The sequence below is a fragment of the Sparus aurata genome, chromosome 16, assembly GCF_900880675.1.
Source record: "Sparus aurata chromosome 16, fSpaAur1.1, whole genome shotgun sequence".
NCBI lineage: Eukaryota > Metazoa > Chordata > Actinopteri > Spariformes > Sparidae > Sparus > Sparus aurata.
This window is the reverse complement of record NC_044202.1, coordinates 20,574,605-20,596,875: the sequence shown is the minus strand read 5'-3', so window position 1 is coordinate 20,596,875 and position 22,271 is coordinate 20,574,605. Positions and strand designations below refer to the sequence as shown.

At 42.8% G+C, this 22,271-nt stretch overlaps 1 protein-coding gene across 1 annotated transcript; it reads right to left on the bottom strand.

The window, feature by feature from the left end:
* Nucleotides 1-3,345: 3,345 nt before the first annotated feature.
* Nucleotides 3,346-16,758, bottom strand: LOC115566470 (coagulation factor IX). Its single transcript, XM_030392372.1, has 11 exons — nt 16,722-16,758; nt 16,174-16,315; nt 15,891-16,063; nt 15,707-15,731; nt 15,223-15,336; nt 15,007-15,141; nt 14,465-14,733; nt 14,180-14,294; nt 13,838-14,034; nt 13,628-13,753; nt 3,346-4,453 (listed from the first exon to the last, which is right to left on the bottom strand). Exons 2-11 carry the CDS (start codon nt 16,238-16,240, stop codon nt 4,211-4,213), a joined length of 1,464 nt encoding a protein of 487 aa, XP_030248232.1. The 5' UTR covers nt 16,241-16,315; nt 16,722-16,758; the 3' UTR covers nt 3,346-4,210.
* Between the last annotated feature and the right edge of the window lie 5,513 nt (nt 16,759-22,271).

Below are 22,271 nucleotides of genomic sequence, written 5' to 3'. Positions count from 1 at the left end.
TGGTGTGAAAAATAAAGAGAGTCATTCACTAAATGTGTATTCATTTCTTTTATTGCAATGTCTGCATTTGCTGGGAAGAAAAAGACAGAACAAGGCATTAGTACAAAATGTCATGCTATCAAACCATTTTAAAAAAGGTACAATTTACGATAACACCTTTTATTTGAACTCCAAAAGTTCAATTTCCAGTTTAAGTTTTTTAATTTCCAGTTCCTTTTTCACATTGTCCAGCTCCAAGTTCCTTTTATATACTGCACAGAGTGTGTCTGTGGTCTGTATGAATTGTTTTGGTTGAAAGGACACTGGCATGTATAATCAAGCAGTTTTACTTTTTACAACACCTTTATCTTAGTCATATATTGTTTAACTTTTCATACAGCCCTTACAGTTTTTTCCTCCCTAGGCCAGACGCAGAGGTAGAGGCTGTGGGCAGAGGGTGTAGATCATCTTCCTGTGAAAGATATCCACCAAGTTAAGTCTCTTCATTATGTGTAGGCCTACTTAAGATGAGTATGTAAAAATACACTCCTACTTCGGGCCTCTCAGACAGCACAGAGACCGTCTCCTGATCATCAATTTCAACCTGAAGAAGGATTTCAAAAGTCTGCATTATTTGGGCTGATCACAGCAAATGCAAAGTACCTGACACATTGCTGTGATAGTTACCTCTGGGGTGGTCAGGGAAATTGCCCTGGCGGCAGCAGCACGATGGTGTCTCCTACAACTGAAATTACACAGTGGATTTTCCTGCCTGATGCCAAAAGCAAATGTTAAGTACTTTACTCTTTACATACCATGGACAAAAAGGTTGTCCTGTGAGCCGCCAACACTCGGGTCCGACCTGAGCCCCCCTTCGATGCCCTCCATTATTGGACGACCCTCATTGTTGGAGAGGGCCAGCTCCTCAGGTACTGTGAATTCTGGTGGAGCTGGCTCCCCTCCAGTCTTCCTCTTTTCAATCTTCTTCCTGTTGGCTTAAGATAGTGATGATATTAAAATAAAATGGAATACAGTATATTATCCACACACTAACAAAATGATGGGGCAGCTTGGCTACATACCACTTTGAAAGATGTTTTTGTATTTGGTTCTAACTTGCTGCCATGTTTCACATCTTACTAAAATGCAATATGAAATATTAATTAGGCCAACCTAGTATTTATTTGTCACAGATAATGAGTAAAGTTAATTATTTCTTTGATGTGGCCATGAATAAACTGATGAACTGATCAATGTTTCACCCGTTGTAGGGCAGTGTACGCCCAAATACAAATCTTACAGGCTTGAGCTATTTTCACTGTCAAAAAGGTCTTTATTGTCATTGTGCAGGGACAGACGCTACATTTGCTAGTTCATCCCAACACAGTGATACAAAAAAAAAAAACACTGAACATTTATAGCCTACGCACACTCAGCCTCGCTTTCAATAAAACACACACGCGCATTCTATAACTGAGATCAGTAAAATGTGAAAACAATATAGACATCATTCAAAAATGAAAAAAGATAGTTGTTTCTTCAGTTTATTTATTTTTTAAGGCCCGGGATCGATCCATTTTTGCACGGAAGTAGAATAATATGACGTCAAACGCCCCTTTTTATGTGAATGCGCGCAGAGCACAAAGCAGAGAACCGGACTTGACAAATTAAGTTGATAACCACCGTCGCAGTACCGTTTAACTCTGATTGGGGACTTGGGGCTTTGTTGAGCTGCATCATGAGCACAAAGCCTGGCTATGTTGAGCCCCCTTCGCAGTATAGGCCTCTGGGCATAAGGGAACTAAGTGGCTGCTTGAGGTCCCCTGGCCACCAGGTGGCCCCCAATCGAGAACAAAAAAATAAATCTTTTTTTAATTTTTAAATACTGAATAAATCAAACAAGTGACATAAATGAATGAATGAATAAATAATTCAAGACAAGATGATTCTGATGTCAAGTTTTGAAGTCACTACGTTAATAAGTCAAAAAGGAAAAAAGGGTATGAATCTGAACAAATCTAGCCGGCCATCCAAAAAATGCACAAGAATACAGGAAATCACATTTACCACACCCCAGACCCCCCTCCCCCATTTGCACCCTTTCGTACAAATAAGGTAGGGGGGATCCTTATACATCTGTGCCCAGGGGGACAGTAGTTCATGATCTGTCACTGTATTAATGCAATTTATAATGTAACATTATAGTGTGACAATTGTGTCAATAATTGTCAAGCACAGGTGACTCCGCGGTGGTGGGAGGGGGGCCCCAAATCAAATTCTGCTTGTTTAACTGTATCTTATTTCTGTCGTTGTTTTGCTGTTAGTTCAATTTTAAGTGGTTTGTCATTTACCATGGGCAGGTGGCTCGGTTTTCTGTCAGTTACCAACCAACCTTTAGTTATTGTAACAACTATTTAGTGCAATTATGTGTTTCTATAAAGATGTCTTACTAATTGTCTTTTGTTCCTTTTTTTCCCTCAGAAGCTGAGATCCTAAGGTGGTAGGTGTTGGTGTCTCCTGGTGGTGGTATCCCCTTCCTATGTGCTGTGTTATTGACCCCTGGTAGAATCCTCCACGTATGTGTGTGTGCACGTGTAATTGGGGTGACTCTCTATCTTGGATACCTCACTCCCGGTGGCCCACCTCCCCACTAGTAAGCCTTCCTTTGCCCCCCTCCTTAATTGTCTATATGTGTTGACTGGCCTTTTATTAGTATTGTTTGTTTAAAATAAAGAATTGTTTAATGGAACGGCGTCTCTCGCCTTGTAGTATTAGAAGCTTTGTGCCTTTGGAATATCAGTCTGGTAAATTATTATTCTTTGGGCGTTGTCAGCTCCTCCTCGATTATACCAGCTCGCTGGTCAACCTCCTAACTGCCTATTACATAAGAATGGAAAACTCTCAGTAATACATATCAATGGTAGAAGTCTCTAAGCAAACTTCACACACATCAAGGCATACTTCTGTCAATTTACACATCCATTCAATGTCATTGCAATATCAGAAACATGTCAATACAGAGAAAGGTGTGGACTTTGAACTGGAGGGCTATGAATTTATGCATGTAGATCAAAAAACAAAGGTGGGGGAGGAGTAGCTTTCTATGTGGACACCAAATTGAACTTCAGGGTGTTGAAGAACATGTCTATGGCTGTTAATAATGTACTGGAGTGCATAACGATAGAAATATATAAGGACAATAACAAAAGCGTACTTATTAGCTGTATATATAGGACACCAGGGTCCAATATTGAATTGTTTAAAGTCTGGATGGAGGAATTTTTTACAATCAAGTCATAAAAAGAGTTCATCTGTGGGGACAATGATCTCCTTTACCCTAATAATCACAAAATGACAAACAATTTCATCAGTACAATATTAACATGAATTTATATCAAACAATCACCAGACCCACCAGAATAACTTCCCACTGTGCCACTCTTTTTGAGATTATTTTTACAAACAATATTTCAAATAAAACATTTAGTGAAACATTATTCAGTGACATGAGTGACCATCTTCCTGTGTTTATAATATATGACACCAACTACATAACTCATCATTCAGACAAAGACAAGACAGTGTACATAAGAGTGAAATCAGAAGAATCACTAAATGCACTTAAGAAGGATTTGTTGGCACAGAACTGGGATATTGATGATGGCGATGTGAATAGGGCGTATGATTCATTTTTGAAAACATTTTAAGAGTTATATGACTAAAATGTTCCTGTAAGGTCAATCAAGAAGAAATCAATGTATAAGAATCATCCATGGATTACAAGGGGAATACAAAATCCCTGTAAAAAGAAAAACACACTTTACAATGAATTCACAAGACAGAGAACTTAGAAGGCAGAAATTAAAAATAAAACATCTAAAAATAAGATAATTAATATTATAAGGATCAGCAGAAGAGATTATTATAGTGAAGTACTGAACGATAACAAAAACAACACTAAGGAAATATGTAACATACTAAATAAAGAACAGACCAAGACAGGACAGTCATCCAAATATGTTTTTGTGAATGACAAAGAAAATTATAACTTGACTGATGTTGTCAAAAAATTCAATGAACTCTTCCCCTCCCCTGGTGGTGAGGACATCGCCTGACTCTGCTGCCTGACCAGTGAATTAAAGTTTCCATGTTGCTGTGAAGTGCAACTCATCTGTTCTGTGATCATGTCTGCTTGTGTTCAGGTTCAGGATGATGAAGAGTCTTTTCTGTCTCAGCTGCTGGTCCCGTTGACGTCCCCCCTCTCCATGGTGTCTCTGATCCAGTTCAGGAAGTTCCCAAGTCGGGTGTAAACTCCATACTTCCCCTTGGCGGCACATTTTTCCCCCCAGCTGACAACTCCTGTCAGAAACCAGGTCCCTCTGTAATTCACCACCATCGGTCCTCCACTGTCCCCGCTGCAGGCGTCTTTACTGACGTCCAGGTAACCTGCACAGAACATGTTGTCTGTGATCACCTGGATGACAGAAACAACATGTGTTACACATGAGGGCAGATTCTCAGATTTTTAAACTTAATATCTTCTAGCTGGTCTGTTTTACATTAAAATACCAACAATGAAAGATATAGCAGAATGTAAAGGCGTCACATTTAAAGAAAATATAGTCCGTGGGGACTTGGCTTGGGGACTTGAAGGTCGCCGGTTCAAGTCCCACCCAGACCAAAAAAAGAATGATGTGGACTGGCAGTTGGAGAGTGCTGGTTCACATCCTGGGCATTGCCGGGGTGCCTTTGAGCAAGGCACCGACCCCTTACACTGCTCATTGGGTGCCGTGGCATGTGTGGCTGCCCCTTCGCTCATCTCCTCTACACTGCATGTGTGTGTTTATGTGTGCGCACCTGTGTGTAATGTGAGTGGAAAAAAGAATTTCCCAATTTGGGATTAAAATAGTATATAAAAGAAAAAAAATACAAAAATACAACAAGCTCATTGATCATTCACCGATGGGAAGAGAGCTCAGAGATCACTTTTTCATTTATGGGAAAAAGGGTGGATTTGTTTCACTCCCGTTTATCAACCTGACTGCGGCAGTGGTCTGCAGAGGTGACCTTCATTGTCAGGTGTTTCTGTTCTCTAATGCTGACTGCTGACTGGAGCTGGAGGGGAAATGGACTTCATGAACGTAATGTTACAGAGAGGAGCGAGAGAGAACCAGAACCAGAGCCATTGCTGAGTGCTGACTTCACTCAGAGCTTTACCTCAACTCTCTAATGTTTTGAAATTTTCTTCACGTTATCTTTCGTTTCGTCCTCCGACTTCCTTCCACTCTCTCCTTAAGTTATAGCAACAGATCACCAGATGAAACTTACTGTTAGGAAATTGGAGGATTTCTCTGGTTTTGTCATTGTTGGAAAAGTATGGGATGATGTAAGAACACAACTCAACAATTTGAAGAACAAAAGTTGAGTCATTTTAGAGACATTTTAATGCAGAATTAATACAAAATAAATATTTCCCTTTATGCATACTAACGTACTACCTATATAACATGTAACTCTAAGTTTACATGAATATAATTTAATCAGTTATTTAATTTATTCACAGTGACACAACATGACAGAAAAAGTTGACATTAAATGTGACACTTCACATTGAACCGTCAGAATTAGATGAAAATGTACATGTAATTAAAATAACTGAAGTCAAACTATTTTATTAAAAAGGTCTCTACATTTATAAGCTGGTCCTCCCTTAGCCTGCCAGCTCCCAGAATGAGGAAAACAAGCAATTCCTGCATGGTCTCTGCAGCCCACCCACTGGTAAAACGGCGTTCCTATAGGCTGTTCAGATTCAGCTCCTTTCGTTATGTAACGAAAGGAGTCATTTTCGTATGCCGGCATCCTCTTAGCCGTGATAGGAGATATCCGAGAGCGGGGTGTTCATCCCCGAGGCGAAGTTCGGTGTGTCCAGCGGTAAGATAGCAGTGTTTCGCAATGTCGTCACTCAGAGACACACAAATTGCTCTGTTGTTGGTTGTATAAATCAACATAAGTGCCTATAATCTGTCCCAGCTACAGAACAACAGAAGAGACAGTGGTTGCATTTAATTTTTAACGACAACGTGCCAGTGTGACAGTTGAACTGGCGTTCATTTTAACTGGCGACGGTCCCAGATGTGCTGGAGGTGTGGTTTCAGAATCCTGTCTTGAGAGTTGTCTTCGGCCATGTCCGCTAACCAGGAAAAACATTCCGATCGCCCTACTTATCGATCCAAGTCATGTATATGTATATTAATTTTGACGTGGCGTGAACACTACTATTCCACACGGAGATGCCAGGATCTGCGACCTGCAGACCACTGTTAGACGAGTGCTACAGAGCACACAGTGACAGTGTAGGTGACTGTGTCAATGCCTGTCCGAAAAAACGCAACTGACAATAAATCGTCCAAAAGTGTATGCTGTCAGTCTCATAACGTTTGGCGTGAATGTCTGTACTTACATACAGTTGGTGGGTGTAATAGCGTGAGGCATTTGTTTACGCTGTTCGCTGTGGCGTTGAGTGCGCAGCATCCAGGTTAACTTGTGACACCTGTTAGAGTATTTCTTTCAATCCACACTGCGTTCAAATGGTTGCTTATAAGCCATCATTCCCAGCTGCATACATCGTTATTAAGCTGAAGCCAAGGGGATGTGAAAACTGTACACTGTCATACAGACTGCTCATCAAGAGTCTGCAGAGTATGTTGACACCCAGCCCGAACTCAGTGGGAGGTCGGTCAGCTGTGGCAAAGCGTGAGGCGTCCAGATCAACCTGTGATACACTGTGATAACACCTGTATCGACCATTTTTGGAATAAAAAGGACTAGCCTATAATAGAAACAGTAACAATACAGAACTATATATGCAGACCCTCTTAAGTCCTCTTCTTTGTGAAAATGTACACAAAGTGGCTGCATCTAACACACAGCAGCAACCTGGATTTCAAAATCACTAAAGAAAAATGATTAAATACAGTAAAAACTAGAATGGGGGCCAAGCCCCCCTGCGCACCACAGAGCCCACGGAAGTTGGCCCCAAAGGATGACGGGCTCGGGGCAAAAGTGAGGACACAGGCCGAAAGTTTTAGGCAGTTTCTGGCGCTTAAATTGTAGGAGGAGTTCGAAAAAGTAGGTCATCATGTGGCGATTTAGCGAACGAAATGTGCAGCAGAAGTGGGCGTGTCCTATGTCAGAGAACCCAGTTCTATTCAGGGAACATATGGATATAAGGTTTGCGAATGTGTTATTTGTGGAAGTTACAGGCAAAAACGTGATTGCATCCATAATAGCGCCACCTAGTGGAGTACATGTGCAATTTTTGGTATGGAAGAACTGTGTTCTATTCTACATGTACCATATACATTTCAAAGCTCTCAGCATAATAGTTTGGCTGAAATTAATGTTTGTTGTTTATCTTGTAAAAAGCCACGCCCACATTGACCAGTCGCGACCACCTTCAAGATATGTCCTCAGGATTGGCCGTACATCATACCGACCAAATTTCGTAAAAATCTGTGTAGCTGTTCAAGAGATGTAAACTTCCCACATTTTTAGCTCCCCCTAGTGGCCAAAATTCGCCAAATTCGGCTCATCCCTTCCCAGTCTCATGGCAACAACAGATCTCAAATTTGGTGTTAATGGCATTTAGTTTGACTGAGATATCAAACAGTTTACATTTTTATAGCTAGCTACAGAAATTTGTTTGTTAATAATTTGAGCATTTTTTGACCGAGCAAAATTCTTTTGATAATTTAAGATCAGGTCTAGCTGAAGAGTGTACGTGGCAAGTTTCACGCAGATCGGACAAAATCCCAAGGAGGAGTTCGAAAAAAAAACCTTTCTAGGCGGAAGTGGGCGTGGCCAATTGCAAAGTGATTCAGCTCCATTCAGGGAATCTGGGGATACAAGGTTTTTGAATGTGCGACATACGGTGTGGGAGTTATAGGCAAAAACGCGTTGGCCTAGGTCATAGCGCCCCCTGCTGGCGGATATATGTAGTTTTTTTTGTCTGAGGTACGTCTGGACCAACACTCCAAATTGCACCGCCCTCTCTTGCACGGTTTAGCCTGCAGCACCACTTTTAGTGGGAGAAAAAAATCTTTACAATTACAATAGGGTTCCTAGCACTGCTGGTCCTAGGAAACGCGTCTGCTTACATACACGTTCCCTCTGCCCCTCGGGCTTGGCCCCCTAATTATATTTCAGTCTATTTCAGTGTGAATTAATGTTTCTTTTTTTTGTCCCAAGCCACATACAGAGATCACAGGTAAGCGTCACCATCAGAGAAGAGTGTTTATAATGGGTTAAGTAATCTAACACTGAGTAATCTGAGTACTCATTCAGTACTGCATTCACAGGTGTACAGAGTAGGTAGGTGTCGAAACTCAAATCAGTATAGGGATTGGCTGGTGGCCTTTCAAACTCACACACATCACATCTTTGTGGGTTTATAAGTAGGTTGGATAGTCATATAGAGGTTAGGATAGGATTCAAGTTATCCAACATGGAGCCCAGAATTTTACAGGAGGTATTAGACTTTAAGCTAAGTGGTAGGTATCCTGAGGGTTTGACCTCTAAGGAGCGTTACACGATCAGAAGGAGAGCGGAAACCTTCAAAATAAAGGGTAAGGATGCATGTTCTATCAGCCCTTGAACACAACAATAATCTGCATTGGTTCAACTCTCTCCAAAACTAACACTATACCACTCAAACATCAGATGGGGACCTGCACTATGTATGCAGAAGAAAAAAGGACGGCTCTAAGCACCTGGCCAAAGTTATAATGACTGCAGTGGAGGCCAACTCCATCTTCGAGGAGTTCCACTGCAGTCATTTTGGTGGGTACTGTGGTATGGAGAAGACACACAGTGCCATCATCTGCAGATATTATTGGCCAGGATTGTTGCAAGACATCCGCAAATGGGTGAGTTGGTATCCTCAGACTCTTGTGTCGATACATGTGCTGTTCACACACATCGTTTTTATAACCTCTGGTACATCCACCTGCCACAGTCCTGTCCTGGTGCACTGGGGAATGTAATGTGTATTCTTGCAAATGTAGTAGGGGCTGTCTGTGGATGTAACACTGAACTAATGTGTCCATTCATAACAAATTTGACTTTTTGGTTCCTTACAGGTTGTTCAGTGTCCCCAATGCCAGAGCAAGAGGGCAACCCTTAAAGAAAAGAAGCAGTACAACCCAACATAGGTAGAAACAGTCATGGCAGACAGTCAGCTCTCAAACACATCACTGATCACATTCTCATGTCCTATTGTCTTTTCCCTCAGGTGACTGAGCCTCTTGAGCTAATTGGGATGGACATGGTGGGTAAACTTACACTCAGGTGGTGGCAACCAGTACATATGTGTCATGGTTGATTATTTCACCAAATGGGCAGAGGCCTGCCCACTAAAGCAGCAGTCGAGGTGACAAATTGTATTCTTGATTTCTTTTACAAATTTGGTGCACCTAAAAGACTGCTAACAGACCAGGTCAAAGAGTTTTGCAATAAGGTACAGTAATGATGCCTCATTTGTCCCCAGTATGCAACCTCTGCTGTACTGACTTATGTTTATCCAACTAATCACTTGAAGGTCAACTATGAACTTTGTAAAAAGCTGGGCATCGAAAGAAGCCTTTGTTCGCCCTACCAACCACAGACCAATGGTCTTGTGGAGAAACTGAATGGAACAATACAGAGGTATAATTTGTTTTCAATACTGGAATGACTTGAAGCTCTCTAAATGACATTAAGTTGCTGTTACTAGCAGAGCAGCTTTATTATGCACATGAATGTGATATCTGCATTTCTAGGTCTCTGAACAAAATGGTGGCTGATCGTCATACAAAGTGGGACCTGTACCTTCAATCAACAATGTTCGCCCTGCGAACCAAGAAACAGCTAACTACGAAGTACAGCCCATACTACTTGATGTTTGGGATAGAGGCGAGGCACCCCTCAGACGTGCCACAGAACTTTGAAGTAAGATTGTTTAAAGTTCTCGCGAGCCTCATCAGTTTGGAGGAACCCTGTGCTGGCCTTCAGAAGAAGGATGATGTTCACAAAAACGTTCTGACAAATATCAGGAAGAGCCAGGTCAAGGTCCGGAAACGGAAAGAGGATAGAGGCCAGGAAGACAATTTTGAGGTCGGCGAGCTTGTCCTCCAAAAGAACATTAGACAGGAGCAACGCAAGGGGGGCAAGCTCGAGGACGGATTTGCTTGGCCCCCTTAAAATTGTCAAACTTGAGGGGAAAAGTGCAGACTTGGTGTCCCAGAAGGGAAAGAAAAAAAGTCAAGGTGAACATAGACCACCTGATACATTATGTCCAGCCAGAGGAGAGGGTCCCTGCCAAACTGAGAAAGGTGTTGGTTTCCTCTCCTCTGGCTGGTCCATCACAGACGCAACAGACACACACACACACACACACACAGCACACATGCACACACATCTTCTGGGACACCAGGCTGCCAAAAATCGCTGGGACCTGCAAAGGATACAGAACGTTGTGAGTGAAGATTCATTTAATCATGCATTCATAAATCATGCATTTCACAAATAACTGTCACTGATCTTCATCCTTGCAGTAATCAGGGACATATGGGCAGGTGGCCATTGAGAGACACTGTGGTCCAAGGTGGGGCCATACAAGGTGTTTTCTGATACAATGCGGCACCTGGCCCCAGGAAAGGAGTTGGATACGGAGGTAATCTCTTGTTTAAGTTCTCATTGTTGTTTGAATATTTTTCTCTCAGTTAGCCAAGTGTAACATCATCACTCTTGTACTCACAGATTGTCAATGCATACTTACTGATGATCTGTATGAAGACGGGAACAAAAATGGTTGACTCTTTTGCCATGTCTGACATGTGGCAGGGATCCCGAAGACAGTATAAAAGAGTGAGTACCATGTCTGCCAATTCCTATACAGTGACATTTTATACATTGAGATGTCTCTGTGTAAAACGTGTTTTTTGTTTTTAGCTGGATCTTGTCAACCACGATGTGGCAGTCGGGGCTGTATGTCATCAGGGTCACTGGACACTTGTTGTAAGTAATAGTTAACTGAGTGGATACAAATCATGTGACTATCCGGTGTACAAGTGGATGGCTGTAATCATCATTTGCATTTCCATAGATAATGTATCTGAAGGAAAACAGAGCCCTCTATGTGGACCCATTCGGGGCCACAAAACAACAAGTGGACCAATGCAGGGATATAACAAGGTGAGTGAAATGTCAACTCTAATGACGTATTCCTTGCCCTTGTGAAGTTGTTTTAACACCAGTTAATTGACATTTAATTGGTGAAGATCTTAAATGGGCTGAGGTTGGAAATAATGAGCTGTGATCAATGTTATGTCTGTGTAGAGCACTTGTTCGTGGACATTGTCCAGCCATCGGACGATGGTCCTGCACAACTTTAGACCACCCAAGGCAGCTGGATTCCACATCATGTGGTGTGTTTGTATGCAAGGTAACAATTTGACTATGTCTTTGCTAATCCATCATCAGGATAAGTCAATTTTCTGATACTGAGCAGTCACTTTTCAGCTTGCAGAGCAGATCCTGCAGGGTGATGAAATCAATTACTCAGTGGACCAGCAGGGTGTGAACAGCATCAGGCTGGAAATGGCAATGGCCCTGATGACAAACACTGGTATGTACTTCTCCACCAGATACACTGACACATTTGTGTCTGTACTGACATTACATAAATACCTGATTTTTTTTTGTCTGTGTTTACAGATGACCTGTCTGCAGCGTGTCGGGCTTGTGGGGAGGAGAGCTCAGGGGCTGATATGGATGAGTGGGTAAGACAGTGAATTTTCATATTGGCTGACAACAAAATGGAAGATGGGGATCCACTCTGGATAGGATACCTCCACAACACTGGGTGAACTCTCTCTATCACACGGCTACTGAAAATACATAGTTTCATTATACTCACTCACATATCTTTGCACTTCCTGAGGACACTGATGCTGCTATAGGAACACTGACTCAACACTGACAGGACTGACCCAAGCTAGGGTTTTAAACCCAGACTCTATCACACATTGTCACACTATTGATGTGTACTCAGTGTTAGACTACTTCATTCATTGTACACACCCTTCTCTGACTGTGATGCTTACCTGTTTACCAAAATCTGACATCTGTTTCTGTTTGCCTTTCAGGTTGAGTGCACCACATGCACCATGGGGTATCACATGAAATGTGTTGGTCGTCCCTCGACTGAGGGCGACTACTTTTGTAAAGGGTGCCAATAAAAATGTGCAGCATGCACACAATTGTATCTGTTCAACCAAGTTGTGATTAATTTAATGATGCTGGGTTAATATCATTATAATTAAATGCTCAAGCCCGAGGGTTGGTCACTGTATGTGGCTGTGGACAAAAAAGGAACATTAACTCACGCTGAAATAGACTGAAATATAATTTTTACTGTATTTAATCATTTTTCTTTAGTGATTTTGAAATCCAGGCTGCTGCCATGTGTTAAATGCAGCCACTTTGTGTACATTTTCACACCAAGGGAGGGCTTAAGAAGGTCTGCATATATACTGTAGTTCTGTATTGTTACTGTTTCTATCTATTGTAGGCTAGTCCTTTTATTCCATAAATGGTCGATACAGGTGTTATCACAGTGTATCAGGTTGATGTGGATGTCTCACGCTTTGCCACACCTGACCGACCTCCCGCTGAGTTCGGGCTGGGTGTCAACATTCTCTGCAGACTGTTGACGAGCAGGCTGTATGACAGTGTACAGTTTTCACATCCCCTTGGCTTCAGCTTAATAACGATGTATGCATCTGGGAACGATGGCTTATAAGTAACCATTTGAATGCAGTGTGGACTGAAAGAAATACTCGATGATAACAGGTGTCACAAGTCAACCTGGGCGCTGCGCACTCAACGCCACAGTGAACAGCGGTCTCTACGCTGCTCTCGAGCTGCTCGGCGTAAACAAATGCCTCACACTATTCCACCCACCAGCTGTATGTAAGTACAGACATTCACAACAAAAAGTTATGAAACCGACAACATGCACTTTTGGACGATTTATTGTCAGTTGCGTTTTTTCGGAAAGGCATCGACAAAGTCACCTACACTGTCACTGTGTGCTCTGTAGCACTCGTCTAACAGTGGTCTGCAGGTCACAGACCCCGGCATCCCTATTTGGAATAGCAGCGTTCAAGCCACATCAAAATGAATATACATATACATATACATGACTTGGATCGATAAGTAGGGCGATCAGAATGTTTTTCCAGGTTATCGGACATGGCCAAGGACCCCTCTCGAGGGATTCTCAAGCCACACCTCCAGCACATCTGGGACCGTCGCCAGTTAAAATGAACGCCAGTTAAACTATCATACCGGCTGCGGTTCCTGTTAGCTTGTATGTGTGTGCTAGCCACTTCACATCGGAGAGGGTCTGTACAAAACTGGCTTTGCTTTAACACTGACCCTCATAAAAGTTTCAGTCCCAACCATACAGGACACAGCAACAGCACCCCAGCCATAGGTAAGTCTTCGATTCGATTTACAGTTGCCTACGAGTACGGTGAAGTCAGCTGGAAACTGGCTAACTAGTTAGCCCTGCTTCGGTCTTCTAATCAAACAGTATGTGTGTGTTCACCTGTTCAGTGGAGGTGATGCAGTCACTGTAGCTGACCACCGGCAGCGTCACCTTCCTGAGGAAACGAGACGACCGGCCCAGGAAGCGAGTGAGACCCCAACCTGTCACCACACCTCTGTTACCTTCCTGGAAACACACACACACACACACACACACAGCTCTGATCTAAAGTCCTTCTACACAACAACTCTGTGTTTATGGTAACATTACCTGCAGCAGGTATTTGGACAAGTGGTGGTCGGGGAGGCAGGCAGGGGCTGCGGTCGGGCCCCTGATTACGGGGCGGTCGAGGTATAGCAGAGCGATGTCACTGTCGTAGGTGAACGAGTGAAAGTGAGGATGAACAAAGATCTTCTGAACCTTCATGAGCTGCTCACCTGGATCAGGACGCCGCTTGTCAAAGTCTCCTACACACACACACACACACACACACACACACACCTCAAATAAAATAAAAAACACAACACTCTTCTTCTCTGACTTCTTCTGCAATGATCTAATAGATTTGATTAAAAGAGGAGTTCACCCAGTCAGTACACTGGAGTGTTGTACCTATGGTAACGTGGTCTGCCTTCGACTCCATGCAGTGAGCAGCAGTGATGACCCAGCGGTCAGAGACCAAAGTCCCTCCACAGAAACCGAAACCATCAGGCCTGTGGACCAGGACCTCGACACACACACACACACACACACACACACACACACACACACACACACACACACACACACACACACACACACACACACACACACACACACACACACACAACACAAAGAATTAAAGCTACTTCAAATACCTGTAGACATGTATGTAACTTTATTAAAATATCTTCTTACCTGCCAGGGACTTCCTCCTCGTTTCTCCAAGTCTCCCCCCACAATACGAGTTGTCACCCCTCCTCCCCCATCCTCCCCCCTCAGCTCTGTCTCATTAGTTACTGTGTTTTCCGTTGTTGCGTTCACTGTCATCAGTTCATCCTCACTCTCTGTAAAGTTGAGACCCGCCTCCCAGCTGTCAGTGCTGATGTTTAGCAGCTCAGAGTGATTCCACAGAGAACGCCTGTAAGACAACAGCTCCAGCTGCTGGCGGCCGCAGGGGAACGACACTACACACCAGCAAATATACAGAAAGTGATGATTGAGAAGTGTGTGTGCGCTGTTCACACCTGTTCACTGCTTAAAGGACCACACTCATGTAATTCTGTAGTCTTTTACTTTTTTCAGCAGTGGATGAAGCTGCTGCTCTGGTTCTTGTGGCAGCAGGATGGTTAAGTGTATCATTAACATGTATGCAGTAGTATCAGTTGTATTATGTGTATTAGTATTAGTTGTACTGTGTGCACAAGTTACAGTGGTTACTCGTGTTCGGTGAGTGTTACCACTCTCGGAGCATCTCTGTCCATCTGGCTCCAGTTTGAATCCGTCAGCGCAGCCACACTGAACTCCAGCTCCACCCGGCAGGTCTCTGCAGTACTGCATACAGCCACCATTTCTATAGCGACACTCCAAAACCACTGCACCCAATACACATAACATTACTACAACAGAACCCGACCGCAGTAGCCATGGTTACCGGCATAACAGGTGCTGTTTACCTGAGTCACAGGTGTCGCCGTGGTACTGAGGAGGACAGAGACACAGGAAGTGCCCTCGGTCCATCATGCACATCCCTCCGTTCAGACAGGGGTTGGTCCGACAAGGGTTAAGATCTACCACACACAAAGAGAGACACCTGAACGCATCGTGACCAGGTAGAATGACGTTATCCAGCAGATTCAACTTAAATTAAAAGAAATTAAAGTCAATTCTAAATCATTCCAAATTCTGAAATTTGTTAAGTTCAGTTCAAATTATTTAGATGAATCCAACTTCAATGTGATTATGACCCTGTCAGAGTGAAGAGCATGTGGTAAGAAGGAAAGCTCCAGAGCAGCTGCTGGATCAGTTGTTGAGATTATTTTGTTTAGATCAGGTTGAAAAAAATTATGAGCTGGTTGAGATGAATCTTAACACTCAGACATTATCAGTCTGAGCATTGGGGATCATTTGTTTCATTATGTTGATGATGAAAATACTCACTTGTGTATTTGAACCAGAACTCCAACTGTGGGGCAAGAAACTCAAAGTTAGACCTACAACATTTGACCTCCACATGTTTCACCTGAGTGACCACCACACTGTCCTGCCCTCTGTCCTGATCCTCAAGTTGGACCACAGTGTTCTCCTCTGGGACCCTGACCCACAGTTTGGACCTCCTTCTCACCGTCTTTTCTTTGGTCTGGAAGATCTCAGCAGCTTCCTCCTGTGAGCAGCTCTCCTCGTAACACTCCCTCTCCAGGTCTCCAGGTAAGATCTCCTCCAGCAACTTGGAGTTGGCTCGGCGACTCCTCGAGGACGAGCGGAGGATCTGACCTGCTGATGGCTGATCCAGGAACACTGAGGGGTGGACAAAATAGGAGAAACACTTCAGACAAGCAGGAGAGCTGCGAGCAAATATCATGATAACACAGAGGCGACAGGTGAGATCACCTGTCTACCAGTCCCACCTGTACACTGGAGGAGTGCAGAGCAGCTGAGAAGAGTGCAGAGAGTCAGAGCTGTGGATGACAGCATGTCTGTGTGTCTGTCTGCCTCTGTGTGTGTCTGTTTGTCACGTCAGTCTTTCTGTCTCTGTCTCTCCGTCTCTGTCTGTGGAGATAAACAGAAAACAAGTTATGTTAGATGTTTTGTGTTTATGTTTTTCTCTGAACATGTCCATGTTTTATTGTTGTGTATTATTAGAATACTGCTGCATTCTGGATACTCTGGTACATCTCCAAAATGTATTTCAACTTGCGATCATCTTTTAATTGTCTTCATACTTTGGTTGACAAATTGTCATGTGAATTCAGGTTTGATTTACTTTTAATCTTGTAGTTTCCACACAGCTGTTAACACGGCTACCAACATCATCGAACAAACATCACTACAATCTTTCAGTCCTGTTGATTACTGTTACAGGAAACGGAGTTGAGCTGTGAGCCTGAGGTTGATAACCTCTGTGAATGTAAGCTGAAGAATTAGAACCTGTTTTGCTGTGAGTGGACAGTCCTACCTGTTGTCTTCTGTTGTGTGCTGTTGTCTCCCTTGAGGGCAGTCGCTTCTGTTCGTCAGGGAGTAAAATGGAGGATGGAGCTGATTGATTAATCTTTAGCCACAATTCAAATATTTACACACAAGACGTCACATCAGGAGCAGAGATGACACAAGAGACAAGTCCTCATTCTTTCTAACAGAGTTCCGGGTCTCCGAATCTGATGCCCGAACCACCTCAGCTGGCTCTTTTTTGACAGAGTGGAGCATCTGCTCGACTGCTCCTCACCCTTTCTCTAAGGCTGAGCCCAGTCAGCCTACAGAGGAAATGTATTTTGCCCGCTTGTATCCGCAATCTCATTCTTTCTGTCTGAAGCCAGCAGACCCACATTGCCTGCAAGCAGAGGAGACGCAGTGCTGATGAATTGAATTGAGTATACAGACACAGCCTTCACTTTGGTCATATAGGGACTGGACAGCTGGATTCATCTGAGGTTTCACACTTGGTTGAAGCTTTTTTCCAACACTTGATGAAGCCCGATCAAGCCGTGGTGAAAATTGATGATCTGTTCAGGTGTAAATGATCTGATATCTCATAACTGACACAAGCTGTGACAGGATCTATTCTCATTCTCTTTTCATTAGATGTAAAAACAATGTCACATCATTTAACTGCCAAAAACTAAAAGACATTACATCTGTGATGAGGTTTGATTTGATAAGAAAATGAAATGATTCCTCAGTCGTCTCAGCTGACGTTATTAAGGGTCAGGGTGTGAAAATAAACCATTCAAAACAAACAGTTTATCTGATGAATAAAACATGAAGGAATTTTTGCGAGACTGAATGTGTTCAGTTTGTTTGGTCTCTAAAACAGACAGACAGACAGATGGACAGGAAACATCAGGAAACACAGCTTGTTTACATCACGACTGTATGCAGGCCTCTGCGCTAGAGCACTGGACTCACACTTGTGACACATTCCTTAAAATCTAACCCTCCTTGGTACCGGGTGGTCACACAGCCCCTCCGTCTTTGCTGGATCTGCCCGCACTCCTTCCCTATTCACTAAATGACCCAGTAATTTAAATTCTGGGCAACAGATGTGGCATTTCTTCAGCTTGAGGGTAAGGCCCTCCTGCTGGAGACAAACACTTGCTTGATTTCACCAAAGTGTGTCTGGGTGTCTTTAGAAAAGATGATAATATCATACAGGTACACCATGCAGGTGTCTCCAAGGCAGCTCTGCAGCACATGATTCCTCAGCTTTTGCAAGGTGGCTGAAGCGCCCTTCAAACAAAAAGTAATGACCCGAAAATGGAACAAGCCAAAAGATGTGACAAACTTTGTCAGGAGATGGCTTTCAGGGTCTGTTTCCATCTGCCAATAACCACTGTTAAGATCTAACCCTAACACAACGACTTAAGGATCTCAGAAATTGTAGGAACAGGATAGGCATCTCCCTCATTTCGTTCATTCACACGACGGAAATCCACACAAAACCAGGGGGAGCCAGTATCTTTCCTAGGTACCAATACAATTAGGGAAGCCCATGGTGAACAGGAGGGAATGATACCCTGTTGTAGCATGTCTTCAATCTGCTCCTTTACAATCTTCTTGTGTTTCTGCACTGATCTTGCCACCCAGGTCCTCACCCTTTGGTAAACAGACTAGATCACAAAAATTGTCACCAGAGTGGGACAAGAGCGGTAACATGGGTGGCAAGGAAGTATATAAAAGAACACTGTCTCGAAGTGACTCCTCTCTTCCATGCACTGAATCTTTTCTTCAAGATCAACATAATCCTCAGGAAGAAAAGATGCCAGGAAAGCACCCTGAAAGTCTTCCCATGTGTGGATTCTCTCTTTTACTGTCTGCCACAAATCACGTGCAGAACCATGCAACACATTTCTCATGGTTGCTAGAATCTCACCATGGGAAAGTGGACTCAGAGAGACGAAGTCCCCACATTTTTGCAAAAACACCAAAAATAATCAATCATCCTGAGACCCGCCATAACAAGCGAAAACCCATAGGTGCAGCACTGCACAACCTGAATGAACTCCAGCAGGAGCTGGCAACAATATAAAATATTTGACTGGGGAAACAAATGATTTGTTTGCTTGAAAGGGGCCTAAAACAGTTGTTACAGTTTCTCTCTCAACAACCTCCTCTTGCTTTCGTAGCTGCTTTTGGTGACAATAGAATTTACAAAATCAGCAAAAAAGGGCTAAATCAGCAGAAGAGGCTACTCTTCATTATCTCCATCCCCAGTCAGAACATGCACCGCAGATAATGGTATGTCTTGGTCTTCAAAAGACGTGATGGAGGGATTAAACATTCAAAATAATACATTCACGTACGATTGATTAAACACATTTCAAAAGATTAGGACACAACACTAAATCTCTTTATTGGCAAGATTTATGCTTGTATGATAGGTCCCTTTGTTGTTTGTGTGGTGGTACTGGCAGTAAATTGCATACAGGCCAGCCCAACCTACATCAAAATATAAACAAAAAACATGAAAATCATGGGGAAATGCCCAATAAACAAATGCCTCTCCCAGGTATAACAAACAAATGCCTCATACAAGCCCCAGAGAAATAAAATAGCAAACTGAAGCTGTATAGGGGCTTGGATGATTTTAAGGGATTCCCAAATAAACAGTTTCCTTAATACAGATGATGGGGGCAGCCAAGACAACCTAATAGGGCCTAAACAGACCAGTGTTGTTGGCTGGTCAATGAGGTTGTCAATGAGTTAGGGTTAGGTTGGGCTAAAACGCAGTACTCTTACGAGTGCTCCAGGGGGCACTATATTAAAGGCCCTAGCAGGGAAACCTACCAAGTCCCTATTGTTTTTCAAATGAAGACTTCTTGGTACCAAATGATCGCATTTTTCACTGCCTAAAAGTCACCAAACTTCGGATATAAGTCAAACCTACCTAAATGTTTCATAATCTATTGTTGTTGTGAATTTCCACCACTAGGTGGCACTATAATCAAGGTAAGTGCATTTTAACTGCCATGTACTTTATCGCACATTCACAGATCTTATGTCAACGCTAAATTCTCTGAATTGTGCTGAATCTCTAGCTATAGGCCACGCCCATTTCCACCAACTTTTTTTTTCTAACTGGCAAAATGTCGCAAACCTACTTTTTCGAACTCCTCCCAGGCAATTCCACCACTTTGCATGAAACTTTGCACGCAGCATCTGTGGACCCATCTGACATAAAGTTATCAAAAGAATTTTGATATTTCAAAGAATACGCTCTTTAAATCAAAGTATTTTATATCTCCACATTGGTAGGTCGGATTAACACGAAACTTGGTACAATTACTGCCAATGCCCTCGTGCCGATAGCTGACTAAAGGTGTTACTAGGGGCGCTCTACAGCACCCCCTGGAATATTAAAAATCCAAGCCCCGCTACAACATGCACATACATGAACGACATAAAGGTATGCATATGTATCATGACCAGACGCACAAAAAACATCGGGGTACCAAACTGTCACTCCAACAGGGGGTTGGGCATTTTGATTCAATGTTCCTATTTCACCCCCATTTTTATCCATTTCCATGCCTCGTACTTTAACAAGCTCCTCCTACAGATTGAACACCACAGACTTCCAATTCACTCAGTATCATCCTCAAACCCTGAAGATAAAAGTCATCAAAAGCTTTCGCCTATATCAAACATGGTGGGTGTCATGTTGCGATCCATTTTCATGCTTCACCATAGAGCATCAAGCCCTTATAACTTCATACAATTTCTCATGTCCACCAAATTCATCACACATGTATACGATGTTGTCCTGAATACCTCCATGCATCAACACTGTGTCATATCCATAGTGCAACCAACTGGACACAGGAATTCAGACAAACATCATCCTATTTACGTGACATTTCTACGTTTTTTTCTCTATATCACACACACCACCACAAGATGAAAGGCAACTAAAAGGTGAGCGCACCCTCTGATGTGCGTGGACTGAGAATCAATAATCAAAAAATAACTTAGCAAATTAGTTTGAGGGATTTTTCACCGGTAGTCCATTTTGTATTTCTGTACATTGCAGGGAGTTCTTCTGACTTCAGCGTACATTATTTAATAACGGCAGGAGCAGGCCACCAAATTATAAAGGAATGTCTACCTAAACAGAAGGTGTTGCGTGAACAAGCCCCAACAGCAGCATGCCCTGATGCGCGGGGACTGCGTTCATCGCTGCTTGCAGCTTTAATATTATTGTATATGTAACCTTTACAAAAAAAAAAAAACAAAAAAAAACCACCAACAAAGTTTATCATTCTAAACACAAGCTTAAATGTGTAAAGCGATTTCTAAATAATTGGATTTTGAGTTTATTGGCAGCTAAGGCAGCATCCCAACTCCTCAGCTAACAAGCCAACTTTAAGAGCCCTGCAGCTGGTCCCCCTCGATACATGACAAACCACTTAAAAAAGGTTACAAACAGATTTGTCTTATTGCTAAAAATAGGATAATTAATAAAGGTGTATACACTTGTGTTTACTTGAGCTTAAAAATTGATGAAATCTGCAATTACGAATGTATTTGGACAGTTGCCATTGTTTGCCCTCCCCGGGGACATACGTACATCTTACGGCACAAATCCAAAATCTTCACCTCTCTGGGTCTTCTTCCCCCCCCCCCCCCCCCCCCCCCCCCCCCCCCTCGCCTGTTAGTGCAGACCATTAGTGCATCTGATGGCTTAACAACTATCCGGCATTTTGGCAATATGAAACTGGTTCCAAACAAAATGTATCACTTGATTACTATGCTGATGGGCAGTATGGAACGATCTTTTGCCCTCCAAGGGGGCGTTCCCCTGTGAGCGTTACGTCACTTGAAAACTAATAACAGGCGGTGGGACGCACGCATTTTGGATGTATGATATGAAATAAGTTTTAGATCTAAGAAACCATGTTGACAGCCCTTGTTTGATTAAATATTTTCTTAAATTTATATTTTAAATCAGTCAATCCAGCAGGTGTCAGGTCAGTGGGTTTGCCAAAGTAGAGGCAGAGACATACTTATTAACTCAGTTTTGAAGAAGACCAGTGTCTACACAGCATCACTTAAAACAGGTATGGTAATAAAGTTACAAAGACAAACAAATTTACTGACTGTTACAACGAGTAGCATAAAAATGCGTTGTTATGGAAACACTGGTGCCTTTTCATCCTTGAACTTTACTAGAAAGGAGTTTCATGAGAAGTCATCATGTAAGGAGTCATTTTTGTAGCAGTCCAATTGTTTGAGACTTGTTAAATTTCATTGTTTAGGGCTGATTATCAAATATCCCTCAAGACTGCTTGCAGGGAATTCAGATCACCTGTGCACAGGGTGGGGAGACTGACTCTTGATTGAGGAGTGGAAGCAGCTTGGGGCATTTCCCTCCCAGCCAATCATGTGATGACACCCTTTTTGTGAAGGCTTAAAAGAAGTGGGGAATGGAACACAGGTGGCTGTCACCCTCTTCTGAATCGGTCCCTGACCTATTAAGAACCTCAATCCCCTTAGAGTGCCAGACAGATACTGG

What these genes read in the sequence shown, in the direction of transcription:
- LOC115566470 (XM_030392372.1), bottom strand. Translation starts at nt 16,240, where the DNA reads ATGCTGTCATCCACAGCTCTGACTCTCTGCACTCTTCTCAGCTGCTCT. An exon ending in TGCACTCCTCCAGTGTACAG is followed by an intron (nt 16,064 to 16,173) that starts GTGGGACTGGTA and finishes TCCACCCCTCAG; the next exon opens with TGTTCCTGGATCAGCCATCA. An exon ending in GAGGAGGAAGTCCCTGGCAG is followed by an intron (nt 14,295 to 14,464) that starts GTAAGAAGATAT and finishes GTGTGTGTCGAG; the next exon opens with GTCCTGGTCCACAGGCCTGA.